This window comes from Erpetoichthys calabaricus, chromosome 9, assembly GCF_900747795.2.
Source record: "Erpetoichthys calabaricus chromosome 9, fErpCal1.3, whole genome shotgun sequence".
Lineage (NCBI taxonomy): Eukaryota > Metazoa > Chordata > Cladistia > Polypteriformes > Polypteridae > Erpetoichthys > Erpetoichthys calabaricus.
The window spans coordinates 70,131,318-70,149,242 of record NC_041402.2 but is presented as its reverse complement, the minus strand read 5'-3'; the positions used below and the strand labels follow the sequence as shown (position 1 = coordinate 70,149,242).

The 17,925-nt window shown below is 39.6% G+C and overlaps 1 protein-coding gene across 1 annotated transcript in view; it reads right to left on the bottom strand.

Moving 5' to 3' along the window:
• Window positions 1–2,270, bottom strand: part of mmp15a (matrix metallopeptidase 15a) — a 66,733-nt gene extending 64,463 nt beyond the window's left edge. Inside the window, exon 1 of the mRNA XM_028809704.2 lies at window positions 1,614–2,270. Coding sequence (XP_028665537.1) covers window positions 1,614–1,730 — 117 coding nt within the window. The 5' untranslated portion in view covers window positions 1,731–2,270. The remainder of the gene's footprint in view (window positions 1–1,613) is intronic.
• Between the last annotated feature and the right edge of the window lie 15,655 nt (window positions 2,271–17,925).

Below are 17,925 nucleotides of genomic sequence, written 5' to 3'. Positions count from 1 at the left end.
CGCTTCTGCGATTCCTACACAGGAGCGCGCACGGGGGCGTGCTTGAGCATTTTGGCCGGCGGACTGGAGCTGCCTGAACAGAACGGCAGTCTGCCATTGTTAAGGACCAGCTGACCTTGAAAAGCGCTGGCCGCTGTTCAAGACATGCAGCTGCCCTACTTTCCAGCATTTCAAACAGATTGTGCAGATTGTCTGAGGGGGGATGCATGCTCACTATAAAACAAGCCTGCAAGTTTTTTTTTTAACGAAAGCCAAAGCTAGCCAAGTCTGAGGGAGCTCCTTTGGAAGCCTGCAGCCTTTACCTTTGGTGGCAGATTGAGACACGCAGATAACGGTAATTGCCGCGAAGATTTTCTGCTCTCTCTCTTTCTCTCTTGGGCCACATCTCCCCTACTCAGTCTATCCGCCCCGAGACTCCCCTCGGGGCTTAGCAGCAACTATGACTGGCGTTTTGAGCTGAACAAACAACAATGTGCGACAAACACCCTCACCCCTGATGAAAAGTGCAAGAATCAAGTTAGCGAAAGCAAAAATTAGACACCCCTGGGGCCCCTCCTGGTAATTACGTATTACGCTCGGAGATCGGGGTGTCTGGGGGGATGGGGTGTTTAAAACAAATTGCCTGAGAGCGTCAAATGAGGAGACTTAAATGAAACACGGAGGACCTACTGAAGGATGAATAGGCATATATGAAAGTCACTACATTAGATAGACAGACTGACTGACAGACTGATAGATAGATAGATAGATAGATAGATAGATAGATAGATAGATAGATAGATAGATAGATAGATAGATAGATAGATAGATATGAAAGGCGCTATATAATAGTTAGATGCGTTTCCCCAGCAGATAAGTTACAAACATCTGAAACTTGAAACCAAGTGAATTTGGCATAGGGTGGTGTAAAACAGATGTGGGAACATGAGTATTATATTGGTACTATTAATGTTACAGTGCTCACATGTATAGATTAATGCAAAAAGTTGCCAAAACACGGCTTGAAAGTTCCAACAGCACCAATGAACTGCAAGATTTTGAACTCGGTAAACCTTGAGGAGACAGTTCTGTTTTGTTACGCTTAAACCTGAAAAATGTCATCCCAAAACCACCTTTGGAGAAGCTGACAACCGAAAACGTGTCCTTTGTAAAAACGTGTCTACCTTCAATTTATTCATTTAAGAAATTAATTTATTACATGGCATGTCCCAAAACGTCTTCTTGTGTGTTTAGTCTTAAGAAAAAAATGGCAGCAAAAGTGAATTAAAAACTAAGACGAAAATGATTGTTAGTTTAAATCAAATGGTTGTATCTAGAAGAAAAAAAATCCAGAACATAAATGTATCTAAGCTTTCGTTAAATTGCCAGAATAAGATGAATTATAAGGAACGGACCACGAGTCTAAATGAGATATAATAAGAGTGCCAAAGCAGGCACTACATGAAACTCGATTACTGAGAGAGTATAAAGAATCATAAACTGTGTCACAGATTGCACATAAACTGATTTAAAAATCATATCGATATACTAAAACACGATGTTCCGTTCAAATGAGAGAAATAAAAATGGAAAAAGTAACCACAAACTATTGAAACATTATGGCTAATAATCACCTCTCCGTTGAACGCGTCCTCCTGGCTCGTCTCTGCCACAGGGCTGCAAACCGCCAGCAAGGCGACCAGTGCAAGCAGCTCCCGCTCCCAGCGCAGCTTCACCTTCAACGCATCCATACTCGCCCAGCTCTGCAAGCGCCGCTGTATATGAGCTACAAACCGAGCTGCAACAAGACGTCCGGCTGTGTCCGTGCGCTGTAAAGCCAGTCTCGAGTGCCTGTTGAACGGACGGAATCTGCAGGATGTATGGAGCCTGGCGAGTCCTAGAATCTTGGTGGAGTCCGGTTGTCAGCACAGATCCGATCTGCGCTGGATTTCGGGAGCAGTTGAAGGAAACATTGCGTTGCTTTATTCGGAGCAGCACCAACCCACTGAGTGGGGAAAAGACAGAGGTCCAAAATAGCGGAAAGTGAGCATTCACAATAAGCTTCTCGGAAAAAAAGACAGAGAGCTCGCAAGACTCGCAGCGGCATCGGCTTTTCCTCCTACTGCTGTAGTTATTATTATGATGATTGTGATGATTAGGAATCGTCAGGCGGCGCAAGGCTAGAACACTTAAGTGTGCAGCGTGAAACTAAGTTGCAACGATTTAATAAAACGCGGTCTGAGGTGCTCGCTCAGTGTTGAAGAGACGGAGTGCCTCGCGCTCCTCCTCTCCTTACACCGGCGGGCGCAGCCCATAATCAAGTAGCCTAGTATAAAAGGCGCTTACAAAGCAAATGCCCTCTGCATCCGAATGAACGGACACTAAATTTCGCGTTCAAAATCCATACATTGGCGAAGTAAACCAGGCAAACATTTGATATTCTGTTCAGAATTTCAGCATCATATTATTATTAGCTCATACCATATAACAACATAATAACCGGGTCCATTCTTTGGGCCCAAGGTTACATTGAGGTAGAAGTTTATTTAATGGATGGTGCCTTTCTTAGGATATGACATGTTCCATGTAGTGTGATCTTCTGTAATTCTTGTATTTTGATGTTACCTGGGATCTGTTGGTTATATTACTCCATTCCTTTTTTTTTTTATAAATCCAAGGGCTCATCTTGCTTTTGGCATTGTAGTTGGCTTTCACCACCCAGATTCATTCAATTTCAATTTCAAGGTCTTTATATTTTCACAGTTTTTTGGTTACTTTTACTGAGGTGATTATTTCAGTCAGGATGGACATATTGATGAGTAGGTAGTTTTTTTTTTTTCCTTTTTATTCTTAATCACAATGTCTGGTCAGTTGGCCATTATCCCACGATCTGTCTGTATTGGCAAGCCCCACAGGACTGTGATGTTATCTTTTCTGTTATTGCTTGGGGCTTATGCTCATACCGTTTTTTTTGCAGGTATGTGGCAGCCATATTGTGTCTATCAGTTTTGGCCAGTTCAGGGCATCCTGACACAATATGGCCAATGGTTTCCTGGAATTTACCACATATCCTGCACACTGCGTCTATGCCATCTTTGAAGATTTTGCTAGTAGTTGGTCTTGATGGCCTGGGGCCTCATGTATAAACGGTACGTATGCACAAAAATGTTGCGTAAGAACGTTTCCACGTTCAAATCGCGATGTATAAAACCTAAACTTGGCAAAAAGCCACACACATTTCCACAGTAGCTCATACCCTGCCGTACACAAGTTCTCCGCTCGGTTTTGCAGACTGGCGGCATCCAGCGTCAAAGCAGTGCTACTGTTCCCATTCTTTTTTAGATCCACATCCCTGACATGGCTTTATAAATACACTGAAATTAACCGCATATTGTTTATTAGTTTAATGCATCTGATTGTAATTAACCTGTAACAATATAATGGTCCACAGAATGGTCAAACTATTCTAAATATTCTTTCAGCTGCTCCCGTTAGGTGTTGCCACATCAGATCATGTTTTTCCATATTACTCTCACTGCACCACTCAGAGTATTTATATCACTATATCTGAGTGGGTAATCACAGCTGTACAGCAGTTGATTGGAAAGAGAATTATCGATATACAGCATCAAGCACACGCTGCCTCAGCCATGCTGCCATGCTGTCTATTGAACTGCTTCAAAGTCTTTCCTGTACGGACCTCGCAGTTCAGAAACAGTTTCATCCCAAGAACTCTAAATGCACTCAATCAGTCCATCAAGTGCTCCTTGTAGAATTGTTTGTACTTATAGGTACAATTACCTCACTGTAAACTTGCGATACAGTTATAATATTGCACAACCTGAGCCACTTTATAAAGGGCGTATTTACATATGATGACGATATCATTTTTAAGATGAAATGCAGTAAAATATGTTTATTATATTATACAGATAAAACTTTATCTTTAACTACATGGTGCTGCAGCGCTAGCGAGCAACTGGCGCTCCGTTCACGGATTGTTCCTGCCTCGCGCTGTATTCTTGCTGGTGCTGACACAACACTGGAAGGATAGATGGATGGAATAATTAAACACGTACTATGAAGATACTGTATTTCAATGTTCAAGTTTTGAAGAATCGGCGTTCTAAGCTTACAGATGGCTTAACATCTATTACAGAGCTGATTGTGTGGTGATTGGGTATTTGGAGAAAGAAAAGTAAAGACAGGAATTGGAGGTTAGTACGTTTGAAAGAGACAGTACTGCTACAATAAAGTATTTCATCGAAGGTCGTTAATGGCGCAGTAAGCATCTTGCGTGAGCCATGAACAATCACTGTGCCACCGTGTTCCCATGTTTAATAACATGCTTTAACTCCTACCATCATGAAAATTATATCACGTATACATCTCAGTATGTTAATTATTCAGAGAGCTGTAATATCATGAATGTAATGGATTCTGGGTCCTGTCAGAGGAAGAGAAAGCCCGGAAGCACGTAGTGATTCACACACATAAAGCACATAGAAGATCAAATAAATAACAAAGCATTTAATGTGCTACTTTAGTTACGATGGGATTGAGAAACTAGCAAATTAAATGATTTAGGATGAAGTTTATGATGTTCTACTTTAATGACAAAATAAACTACGTGATTAAAGTGGAAATTTCGAGATTAAAGTTGACATTTCGTGCTTTTTTCCTACTGTGTGCCTTTTTTTTTCTCTGTACCCTAATAAGCTTTCATATGACACTCAGACGGTGGGCTACGACTCGCCTTTTTACGGCGGCTTTGATATGTGACTACTTTTTTATTTTGGGCACTGTGCGAGTTTGTGAACTTGAGCTTTCGAGTTTCCTCGACACACTATGTCACTCGATCAACTTCCTTTTGTTGTCTATATCACTGTTTAAACCAACAAATAGTACGTTTTTCTTTGCCTCTACTTGGTATTCGCTGAAATTCTTCTACTTTCCCTCTTGCTTTTGCCATTGTCTTTTCACAGAAGGCTGATCTTAAGGGATATTTATATTGATTTGCATATTCAAAGAGGCATAATTTCTGGGAGGAGTTGGGGCGGGCCAGCAGGCACGTGCGCAATGGTTACTTTTCACACTGACTGGGATTTATGGAGCGGAAGAACATGGAAGCTGGCGTTCACACAGATTTATGCATCTGGATTTTTTTGTGCGTAAACACATTTCTGCTTTTGTGCTTACGTCATGTTATAGTGCGAATTCTACGCACGGCATTATGCATGAGGTCCCTGGTCTTGGGCAGCAGTGATAAAGCCCCCTATTTTGAATTTAGCCCAGCTGTTTTCAGCCATTGGTTGGTCATATGTTGGTCTACATGTTTCTCACCTACTTCTTTTGGGTATTGCCTGTGCATTTTTGTTTCTCCCAAGTTTGTTTCCTTTATTCTTGGGTGTGATGCTTTGCTTTTTGTTTTACTTTTCAGGTGTTGATGGTTGGAGCTTCATTTACAAGTTGTGGTGTTTCAAGGAGGTTGAGTTCTTCTCTGAAGCTTGCGGCTATTATTATTATTAGTAATAATAATGTTAAGTAGCAGCAATATTATAATTATTATTCTATCACAATATGAACATGGTAGCCTGCACTAATGTTCTTCCTGTGTGGTTTTCATCCAGGTTCAATGGTTATCCTTTGATAGTCCACAGATATGTTTGGCTCATACTGACGAACAAACCTGTCCCAGACAGGGCCATCTTAGCAGCATCATTGGCCCCAAGGCAAAGTAATACGCTGGGGCCCCTGATTTGATAGCAAAACAAAAATATTCATAGGCGTCAGAAACATCATGGGCCCCTATGCTTCTGGGACTCCCTGCCAGTACCTATTGTGCCCTTATGTTAAGGTGGCCCTGACTCCCAGTGTGGATGTAGGTGTGATTGTGCCCTGTGATGTTTTGGCACTCTGTCCCAGGTTGGTTCATGGATTGTGCTTAGTGCTGTCAGGATTGATACCAACTCTCTCCAAGATCCTAAATGGACCAGAAAATGGATAATTATTATCAGTAGTAGATTTTTTTAGGTTTCTTAAAATTAGCTAAGAATCATTATATGATTAGATATGAATACTTTCCACAAGATCCAGAATCTTTTTCAAAATGTTAAAGAAAATAAATGGCTTGCTGAAAGAAGAAGAACAAGCAAGAAGAACATTTTTCATCTTTGTGAATTTATTGAATAAATGATGCCCGACCTGTTCCTTATGAGTTACGCTGGAGTTTCTTTGCCGAAAGCAAGGAAAAGAGATCTGTTAGGCGGAGGTCAAAAATGCTGAATTTTTATGTCCTAATTAATGAACTTGCCAGACCTCCATTAAAGTGGCTGCTGTCTCCAGCTACTCTACTTTTTATCTTGGCTGCTTTATATACACAGATAAAAAAAAAAAAACAGTGCAGCAGTCCAATATGTATGAAAACCCTCGTACAAAACAAGCAAAACATATGTAAGAAATTATTCCAAAACCAAGGAAAATGGCAGAATTATTGGTCTAGAATTAGGTCTCAAGTCTGGATCATTAGTATTGCTGTAAACCCCCATGTCTGGCCATACAAACATCTGTGTGTCGTGGAATTCAGCCCTGGTAGCATCCAGCCAGTTTCAGAATATTACCTGGTGTGCTGATTCTCAGGCCATCTCTGCTTTCTATGAAGGAGTGTAAAGCTTTTGATGAGCAGTACTGAATGTCTGTGTCTTTTGTTGTTTTGAGATGTAGTGTTATTTGTGTCTGAGGTTGATTCTCACCCCATGCTACTGGGATAAGCTCAGTCCCCTGCCACGCTGAAATGGATGCAGGAATGGAGACAGTTATTTGAACATTTTGAACTGTAGCTGTTTTCACACAAATGGTATGGTAGGCTTTCATTTATATGATAAAGCTCCTCCGCATTTGTGTTCTGATACAAATAGGGAGATGTGAATAGCTGTCTTTCAGATGTGTCCACTGTTTCAGAAAATTTTCTAGGAACAGAGCTCTCTATCCCTCATTTTTACCAACTGTTAGTAGCTTTATTTCACCTTTGAATCATTTTATTCATCTTTATAGCATTACTCATTTTTAGCTTCAGGTGCTCAGCACTTTACTTCCATTGCCTATGTATCCTCTGAAAAATTAACCAAGACCACTCAGCAGCCATAATCAGACAGACTAGCAAACTAGAGAGAGCAAAGTCTGCCATGGGGGTCTCTGCTGCTGATTTCTGAAATTTACCTTGAAGTTTATTAAAGAAATACAGTAGCCAAAGAGGCAATCAAAAGAAAGCAAAAACATCCTATGAAGAACATGAACACCGTGTTTTATTGTTTTATATGGTACATGTTAGCAGTCTGTAAAAAATGTAAAGGGAAATGAGGAGTCCACTTGTCTCATAGAAAACCCCTCACCATAAACTCCTTAGAGTTTAAGGGTATGCATGAGCCATGTGTGGTGCCAATTTGCATCAGAAAACTGGAGGAAAGCAACATTACATTGAGGGTGCACATGGATTTACACCATTGATGTACATCTCCTGGGTTCCACTCCTAGCCTGTTAGATAGATAGATAGATAGATAGATAGATAGATAGATAGATAGATAGATAGATAGATAGATAGATAGATAGATAGATAGATAGATAGATAGATAGATAGATAGATAGATAGATAGATAGATACTTTATTAATCCCAAGGGGAAATTAACAAAATTCACTGTCTCTGTGGAGCTTCTCTGTTCTTCCTGTGTCCACATGACATTTATCCAGTGTAAGTATTGTTGTGGATCGATGGACATCCCATCCAGAGGGAAAGGTAGCCAAGGATGACAGGAGGGGAGGCCACAGTAGAAGGACAATGATAGATTTTTGCCCTGACCAGGCCGAGAATTGATCCCTTACCAGTGCGGGAGGTGAGCATGATGAAGGAATTGGGGGAATTAGCCCCTGACATACTAGAGGGCAGTGTTCCTATATTGATGCACCCTTTTTTCAGTCCAAAGGCCTCCTGCGAGGTGTAGTCCCATAGTGCAGCTGGTGGCATGCCTTGGGTGCCACCAGGGGAGGTACAGAGAGGAACCATCCCTGAATTTTAGAAACTTCTGCCTGACCCAGAAGTGCTTCAGTCTGAATTTTGGTGGACACTGGAAGTGCTCCCAAGATCCGGTTTAAAGGGAGCTGCTCTGCCTTGCCTCAGGGAGTTAGAGTCAGGAGGCAGAGGATAACAGTTGGGAGAGAAAGAGGAATAGGAAGAGAGAAGATAAAAAGAAGGATTCAGCATCCAGATACATACTGTATGATACACTATATAAGGTACTTGGAGGAATAAAATCCATAATAATTGAACCTGTGACTGTGTGCATGTCAGTTGTGTCTGGGATTTGGGAATTCGTGGAGCCCCTTGTCTTCCACACCAGGCACTTTGGTTTCCACCCATATTCCAAAGCTGTGTGTGTTAGGTTGATTTAGGACTCTTCGTTGCCCTAGTGTGACTGAATAAGTTAGGTTAGGTAGATAGAGTTTATTATCCCAGAGGGAAATTTGTTTGCAGCAGGAAAGCACAAAACATAAGACATTGCTACACAACTATAAGAAAATAAGCTAAGATGCAGCAACTGGCAGCCAGTATTATCATGCGCACACATACTCAAGGTTAGTACAAAGAAGAATAATTACTTTTAACAGAACACAGAATAATAATTCAGAATTTAGCACCATCCCTACAAGTAAAAAAAATTCAAAATGTTTATCGCTCCAGGCATGGCTACAATCAGGGTATTCTGGGTGTGCACTGAGGTGCCCGTGACAAAGGGTCATTTAAATGAGTATCTATGACCAAAGTGGACCCACCCAATGAAAAGACTGAGCATTGGCAAGTTCAAATGACCAATGAGGACAAGTGCCCAATGAAACAATAGAGTCTCAAGCTGCTTTAAATCACCCTGGGGCCTGTGGGGGTCTTAATCCAGCCTTGGCTCTAGGAATAAAAGAGTTCTTAAATCTATTAGTCTTTACCCTCAGGAAACTCAATTTGTAGCCTGATGGAAACAGCTAAAATTTAGGGAAAAGAGGATGGCTGTTGCCTTCCATCTATCATGTATTTGATACAGCTCAGTGACACAGGTAGGCTGCTAACCAATAATTTTATGTTAATTTTTACAATGCTGTTAAGATATTTTAAGATTAACATCTGTGTGTGTGTGAGTCTACCAAGTTTAGAACTGACATTCAGTGCTCATTCCTGATTACCACATAAAATAAGCCCTAACTCCCTGTGATCCTCTAATCGTAAAGACAGTTTCATAGGTGTAAATGATGTATTTAAATTTGATAGACTAATGTTTTGTCCATGGCTAGTTCCTAGTCTTAAGATAAGTTTCAGATTGACAACAGTTATAAAATGTGCAGAGAGTCCAAGTGATTCATTGTGTTGCATATGGCTGATTGTTAATCCAAAAGGCTGTCTGTCCATTCAGTCTCCACCCTTGAGTAAATGTGTGGTCCTGAGCAGTTTTTCAAACATCTGTGCTCCTAATGATGAAGTACACACATATAAACACTTTTAATGTGTTTTACCTTGTAAGGTGCCTGCCAAATGTGCAATAAATAATTAAATTTGCATCTTGTGCTATCCTGAGCTGCAGTGCTTGGGACTTTCCCATTGATGGCATATAAAGATTACATCAAATGATAATTGAAAGACTCTTACAAATCATATTAAAACTTGCAGCCCACTGTTGGTGTGGGTTTTGCACAACTGTCTTATCTTCATAATATGGTTTTTCTCTGGGTACTCCAGTCTTGTGTAATTAATGCCAAATAAAATTGTATGGTCAACATAGTTATTCATAGAAATGACCACTTCTGAGCAATTTAAATGTCTTTTGCGGCTCAACTGGAAAGAGAGAGCTGTCAGGTATGAGGTGTGAAGAGAGATACTCAGTTTAGACATTTAGCCTCCACTAGGAAAGCAACAATGACGAAAACTCTTAGAGAGTCCTTCTAGTGTTGCTAGAACAATATGGAGGAAGGAGCAGTAATAAACTCTGCTTATGTATAAAAATAAAAGCCAAGTTACAGTAAAAACAAAGCTGTTGAACCTCAACTTGCCTTAATATATGTAACTAATTGCAGCAGTAAAATAAAATAAATATTCCATGTGGGATTTTTTCAAGAAAAGTGTACATGTTTATCCCTAAAAGTTCTGTTTCTTTCTCTTATAATAAAACCCCGACATGTAGGCTGCTTCTAATAAGGCCTTTCCTCTTGAGCTTGTTTTGCTAGGACAGGCTTTTCCAACATCTGCTCCCACTTTCTCGTGTTAATGAGCACTTTAACAGAATCACCCAAGCAGCCAGAACATCCCAGCTATCAATGTGGTGATGAATCTTCCAAGTCACAAGGGGGTGCCTGTGGGCAACAGTACTGGCTGTAGTTCCCCTGCTGAGTGAATTCAATAATAGATGTATGAATTTATTTTTAAAAACATAAGAAAATACGTTGAATTTTGGAACATTATATTGTATGGTGTTTCTCAATTGTGATTCTTTTTTTCTTTTTATGTCTTATCTGTTTCTTATTTTGGGGTGCACGGCCATGAGACCCTAAGTTCTAAGCCACTGTTAAGCAGATGATCATGAGAATGCACTTTACTGTCGTCTAACTAAATAACCTTCATTACCTATACATTGCTTATTTCAAATAATAGAGGCGTCTCTGCATTCGTTGCAGAACTCAACTTCCTATCTCCTAAAAGAGGGTGCAGTTGTGCAAAAATCAAATAAGCAGTTAACTTGTACACATAATGGTTCTTAAACTTTTTTTTCCTTGCATTCCAATTGTGCCTTTTTTTGTGTCTTTGAGACCCAGAATCACATATGACAATCATCCTGGGTGGGTCCCCCTTGGAGAATCACAGATGCAGATCATAGTGGAGCAAGGGCCTTTTGCTTAAACTGACTATGGCAACCCATAGCAAGACACTCCACAAGCCATATTCGAACCTTTCACACTGAGTACAATTGTGAATCACAGACGCATAATTTAAGAACCATATTGTTAAAATATACATAGATATATACAATTTTCCACTTTTCCATGACATGCTCAATGCAATTTCTTATCTTGAGAAATGTTTCTTTTAGGAGTATGTGAAATGCTCTTTATGTCAGTTGTTGCTAGCCTGTTTTGGACCCTGTAGTATTCTAGGCATAGCTTTGGTCCTGTGTGCTCATGTGCAACCTGAACTTTCCAATTCCACCTTGGGGCTTGAAGAACAGTTGATGCTATGTGATGCAATAGAAAGTGTACATTGTAGGTGCCCCAGAGGACAGATGGGCATTGTGCCCAGGATGGAAGAGGATTATTTACCTGGCTGAGATGCTATAACAGAAGGATGGAACAAGTGGGAGCCATATCCAGCCGGGACGCTTTTCTATTCCTGTCCTGATCAGGATGCTCAAAGACTACAGCAAATGGCAGGGGAGCAGTTCCTCCCCCACCATTCTAGGTGGCAGTATCCCTCATATAGAGTCCCAGTCTGAACACCCACAGGGCTGCATGGGAGATGGAGTCCAGAAGTACAGCCCTGTTGGGATCCCTGGGGGATGATAGAGGGAGCTGATGGGGGGGGGGGGCACCCTGGCTTGTGTATAACCCAGAAGTTACAACAGGCCACATCACATCACCAGAAGTGCTCCCGGGTCCTCTTTAAAAGGGAGCCCACTACCATAGCTCGGGGAGTCAGAGTTGGGAGGCAGTGGGCAAAACTGAGCGGAGGTGGAAAAGGAGGATGAATTGTGGAGTTTTGAATATTTATTGTATACTTGGGGCTTTTTGTTGGGAGAGGAGTAGGAAAAAGTGCCTAGAAGGAGAAGAAAAAAATGATTATTTTATTCTATTAACATGTGCTGTTTGGGACTGTCTGGCACCCTTGTGTGGTCACAACATGAACTTTCATATTTCACTATTTTAGAGAAGCTGTCATCATTATCATCAAACATGATTTGACACTTTGCACACTGGACAATAATTGGACATTTATGAATATTTGTTTGCATCTCTACTTTTGGTATTAAGTATTTGATGTTGATGTTGAGATATTTGTAATACTGTCCTTTGTTGCTTGTACTGTGTGACAATATGTTAATAATCTTCATTTTGTGTGTTTTTTGTATGGCATTATTCAGTTGACATTTTATCAATGGTGCTGATAGACAAATACCTTATGAATCACAATGCCTCTCCCTCACTCCATCGCAAGAGGTTTTACACAGGCTGTCTCCATCTTTAGACATCTTTCAACATCATTGCTGCTAGACTGATCTTCATGGTTCCAATGATCTTTTTTCTGCCGCATCCCCACTCTTCACATTTATGCCACCAACTCTGCCGCACACTACTTACTTGAGGTCAGAAGCAGTACCATCTGCACCCACTTTCCCAAACTGATGAAAGCTGGGATTTTTCCTGATATTTTCAAGCAGCCATGTATACAAGCCAATCAATTTAAGCAGAGGACACTTTAAGTACCTGATCTTCTCTTTCCCTTTTTATTTTTCTCATCCTTTCCATCTCTCTCTCTCTCTCACATACACACACACACACTCATTCACTCTCTTTTTATGGCTTCTCATCCCTTCTGAGAGCTCTTTTCTCCCAGGTCCATGTGGCCACACTAGAATTTTCAATGGCAAAAATACCACTGACCTTTAATATGGAGAAGCACGCTGATGAGTGGTTAGCACTGCCATCAAAAGCTCCAGGGACCTGCTTTCAGATCATAAGTGTGTCACTGTCTGCGTGAAGATGGACTTTCGCCCACTTTCCTGCGGATTTGCTCCAGCTCCAGGTACTCTGGTTTCCTTCCACATGTGACAGACATGCAGTTTAAGATAATTAGTGTTTCTAAATCGGCTTGTGTGGCCAGATTGGCAATGGTTCCTCAGATTACTGAATAAGAATAAGAAGGCCATGACAATGCATTGATGGATGGAATGACAGATGAGTAATTTTAGGGGTGTATGAGAGAGTGTCTCGCATGGAGTAACAACCCTCAGGGGCCACTTGCTGCTGTCATGAATTACCTTTCCCAAGATTACTTCCATTTTTATACCCCTACAAGGTCTTTTCTTGCATTCTTAAAAAAACAGGACTTGTTAAAGCCTATTGAGAAATTCCTTGTGTAATTTTGGGCTATACAAAAAATTAATTGTTGTTGTTGTTCTTGTCATAGTGTCTGACTCTGTGTCACTCTATTATAGGAATGAGTGGGTCTGGAAAAGGAAAATTTCTTATCCACCCTTCCACTTTCTCAATGATTTAAATAACTTAGTGGCAGATAATTTAAAATAATGGTGTTTGTAGTGTATTGGTGTCATTTCCAGAGCTTGCTCACAGTGCTACTTAGGATAGGCTCCAGTCCCAGGTGGCCATGAACTTTGTTAAGTGTTTGTGAGATTGTTACTTTATGGTGCTGTATGTTATATTAAAATAATAATTAATAAAAGAGAAACTTTCTACAGGGATTATGTGTAGCACTGTGTGAAAGCTGGGCTTGTTAATATTGTCTTTTAATTCAGTTTATGAGGCCCACACTCTGGTACTTGAACGTGCTAAAGGCAGCCGTATGTGACAGACCCAGTTCAGTTTAGTCTAATAAAGTGCATTTACCATTACAAGCTCATACAATTTACAAATACAAACTGCATTTAGAAATAAATACACACATTCATATGCGGGTACATCTGAAATGCTGTTTTTGTGCTCTAGCTAAGGGTTAGAACTTCTAAATGGCAACAGAAAACAGAAAAATGCAATTCTCTTCCTGATGCCAACTGTGCAAGGTGTCCGAGAAGAGAAAGAAAATGAACAAGACCTGATAGCAGCCAGTCAAAACAAGTTATGCAAATATTAAAAAGTCAGATGAATAACTGCAGTAGAATCACTGTTTCAGATTTAAATTTGGTATATTTACACATATTTATAATTTGTTTTGTTAATATATTGTTTTCCAATTAATTATTTGGACTGTGCTTGATATGAAAGACACTATATAATAGACATATTAGACAGACAGAACAAATATCACACACAAAATACTACAAATGGCCACAAACCAGCAATAAATAAATAAAATCTAGATCATTGTGCTCACAGAATTCCAATCTTGCAGCACATGTTGGCTATGCCAGGATGCGACAACATGGCACTGGCTGCTTGCAGTGTTTAAAGTTGTGCTCTGGGTGCAGCAGGCATGTCTTTTTTGTTTCCCACATATCTGTACAGATTCTTCGCACTTAGCAGTGCCTTGAAAATAGTAATAAATCTTTTGGTTTTTTTTATTTCACATCATGGTCTGTGTTTTTTGATGTTGGGGGAGGGCCTTTAAGGCCTGTTTTGATATTGTTGCCTGGCACACATGCATAATTAACCATGTGGTGCTGTGCTGCTTGAACACAAGGATCAGTACTATAGATCTGGTAGAAGTACTCGTAATCCTGCAAGTTTCTTGTTCATTTATTTTTTTTAAACGCATGCTAGAATAGAACTCTGGCAGTGTTTCTCAACCTTTGTGGCTTCAGGACCCATTTTTCATTGTTTAAGTTCACTAATGACACACATACAGTAATTGAAAAGCCCTGGAAGAAACCAGTGCAATTAGGGACGAGGCACAGCACTGCCAAATGCTTCATAGACAGGGTTGGTGGGGCAGCTTTAGTTTTAATGCGTCACAGTAGCTGAAATGTTTTTTTTTTTCAATCATTTGCTTGAAATCCCGTGATGGCCATGTCAGGAACAGTCTGACAGTAGGCATGCAAGAAAATTCTGCAAGTGGCTGGTACAACTCTGTGATGTCATGCTTGCCTCACAAAGCATCATGGGGAGTTTGGAAAAAATGTTCACCTTAGCTGACCCGCATGGTGAATTTTTAAGAAAATATTCAATGAACAAGGTCATCTGTCAACACAACATATCAGCTAGATAATTTCACAGATCAACACTAAAAGTCAATAAAGAGACAAAAAGATTTGAAAATCACTTTATAAGAGAGATAGATAGATAGATAGATAGATAGATAGATAGATAGATAGATAGATAGATAGATAGATAGATAGATAGATAGATAGATAGATAGATAGATAGATAGATAGATAGATAGATAGATAGATAGATAGATAGATAGATAGATAGATAGAACTTTATTTACTTTATCCTTTAATTTAAACAGACTCTGTTTCAGTTTGGAGAGCAAGCTTGTTTCGAGTGCAGCAACTTACATTTTCAATTGGAAAAAGAAAAATATTTATAATTACACCTCAAGAATTATGACTGTCTAGTTGATACAAACTGCATTAGAGCTTCAAATAAGGAGACTTAAATGAAACACAGAGGACCTACTGAATGATGAACAGCATATATGAAAGTCACTACATTAGACAGACAGACAGACAGACAGACAGACAGACAGACAGACAGATAGATAGATAGATAGATAGATAGATAGATAGATAGATAGATAGATAGATAGATAGATAGATAGATAGATAGATAGATAGGAAAATTCCTCTTGCCAATTTGTATATACAGTAAAACGAACAGTTACTGATTAATAGTTTAGCTGCAATAAAAAACAACAGACACTGTGTGAAGCCCAGGGTAATGGCACATTGGTTGAGAAGTGCATATTACCAGACAGGTATATTGGATGAGGGCTCCAGATTGCCCCTAAAGGTGTAACTTGAATAAAGCTTCTTCTAGTATTCAACTTAATGCCCAGTGATCAATCTAATGGTCCTCCTGTAATTGAAACTCAATAGATGCATGATCTCTCTTAGCTCCCTTCCCAGCTTAAGGGTCAAGTGCTGCATGATGCCAGCAGTAACTGGTGCTTTCTGAGATTTTGCTGCCCTGTCCAGTAATTGTTCCTGCCTTGCAGTGGATGCCGGCTTGGATAGTCTACAGCTGCCACGTGATCCTGCCCTGCATAAGGGGCTTAAGGAGACTGATGGATGGATGGACATATTAAATAATAATTTCAAATCTTACTAGTAGTTTATTAATATTATCAAAATGAAAAATCAGTATTTCATTTTTAAAATTAACAGTCCTGAAAATGCATTGTCCCAATCAATAGACACAGACACTTTATATGCATGAAATGATGTTGATCATGCCGTGCTACACTCCATGATTTGAAGAAAGGCTTTTTGGATTTCTTTTCTCAAACGTGCCTGTAGCAATGCAGTCAGACCACCACACATCTGCTTGATTTGGCACAAATGAATCCCCTGTCCTCAGGCTATACTGGTGTAATACAAGATGGGCATCGGAGTGTGAGACATGTTAGTGTTTGAGTAAACATTTCTAAATCTGTAAAGCAAGTGATTTGTGACTTGCAAAGCAATCGGCAATGAACGCCCTGGCAGACATGTTACTGATGCAATGTTATTATTAGAAGGTCAGTGTTTCTTTCTGTACCTCACCCAGGTGCAGGGGCCTCTGCTATTGGCAGCTTGAACTACAGCCAATAAACTCAATGTGTTTGTACACAGGGTGTTCTACTCTTGGCACAACAAGGAGCATTAATGCCATTACCACATTTTAAAAGAGTCTAGCTGGCTACTTCCCAAGTTTTGAACATTGACACACAAGCCTTTTAGAGCAAAAATACAACAAAAAATAAAATGAAATCAAAGATTCCAGAATGTATTTCTATAACTGATGCCAAATTTTAAATGCTAAGTATCTTTAGATGGCCACTTTATATTGTAAATGTCACATATTTTTAAATTTTGGTATGAGACTACGACTCCAGTCACCAAACAACTGAACTCTGGTACTGAAGATCTGGCTTTCTATCCATTATCGAGTTAAAGGGAGAATCATCTTATACAGCAAGATGGATTTTTCTAATTGGTGTATCAAAAGTAGGCTAAGCACAGAAGCATGTTTTCTTTTATTATATGTAATAAGTTACTTTTGGAAAATTTATTTTTTATATTAAAAGCCTGGTGAAATATGAAGTCCAACCAGTACTGGGTGACAAAGTGCTGCAGATAATCTCAGAAGCCTCAGACACAAGAAATGAACCAACCCTGGATGAGGCATCAGTGCATCCCAACATATTAAAAAACAGTGAGATAAGTGGACAAAACAGCTTCTCACATACAAAAACATTCTAGGATGACAGTAAAGCAGTTTATAAAAACTAACATGACAAGAAGTTATTATAGCATTAAAATGCCAAGTGCAACAGAGAACCTGAACTGTAATAAATTGAACAAAACAAATTCCAACCATTTTAAGGGTTGAGTGACCTATTTTGTACCGAATGTTGCTGAGATCTCCATGACCTTGAACTGTATTAAGCAGGTTCAGAAAATAAATTAATGCATGTTTCTGTTTTACAATGATTGCAATTCACTGACATATTTTTAGGCTTAAGAATGTGGATTCCTGTCCTGTTCAGTGTTGGTTCCTTCCTTGATAGACCTCAGCCACTAAATTCCCTACACTTGGTATCGATAATGGGTGGAGGAATAGGTGATAAAGGAGAAATTAATAGAAGCTTGACTTAACTGACAGGAGCCACTCTGGCATTAATGTTTTGCTGTAGAGTTGTGATGTTTTTCACGTGAAATGTACACTTTCTTTAACTTTTCTTTCTCAACAAAGAAACTTATGATAAGTAATAGTGAGTCATAAGCCAACTGGTGTGCAGTTTTGAGCTGTGAAGCTTACGTATATTATATACTGTCAAGTGTATAAAACACAAGCAATACACACAACACACACACAAAGAAAGAAAGAAAGAAAGAAAGAAAGAAAGAAAGAAAGAAAGAAAGAAAGAAAGAAAGAAAGAAAGAAAGAAAGAAAGAAAGAAAGAAAGAAGAGGTGTTTCATCTATCCAAATAAGTAAATGAAAAAAAAAACTCTTCCACTTTGTGATTATAATTGAACAATCCAA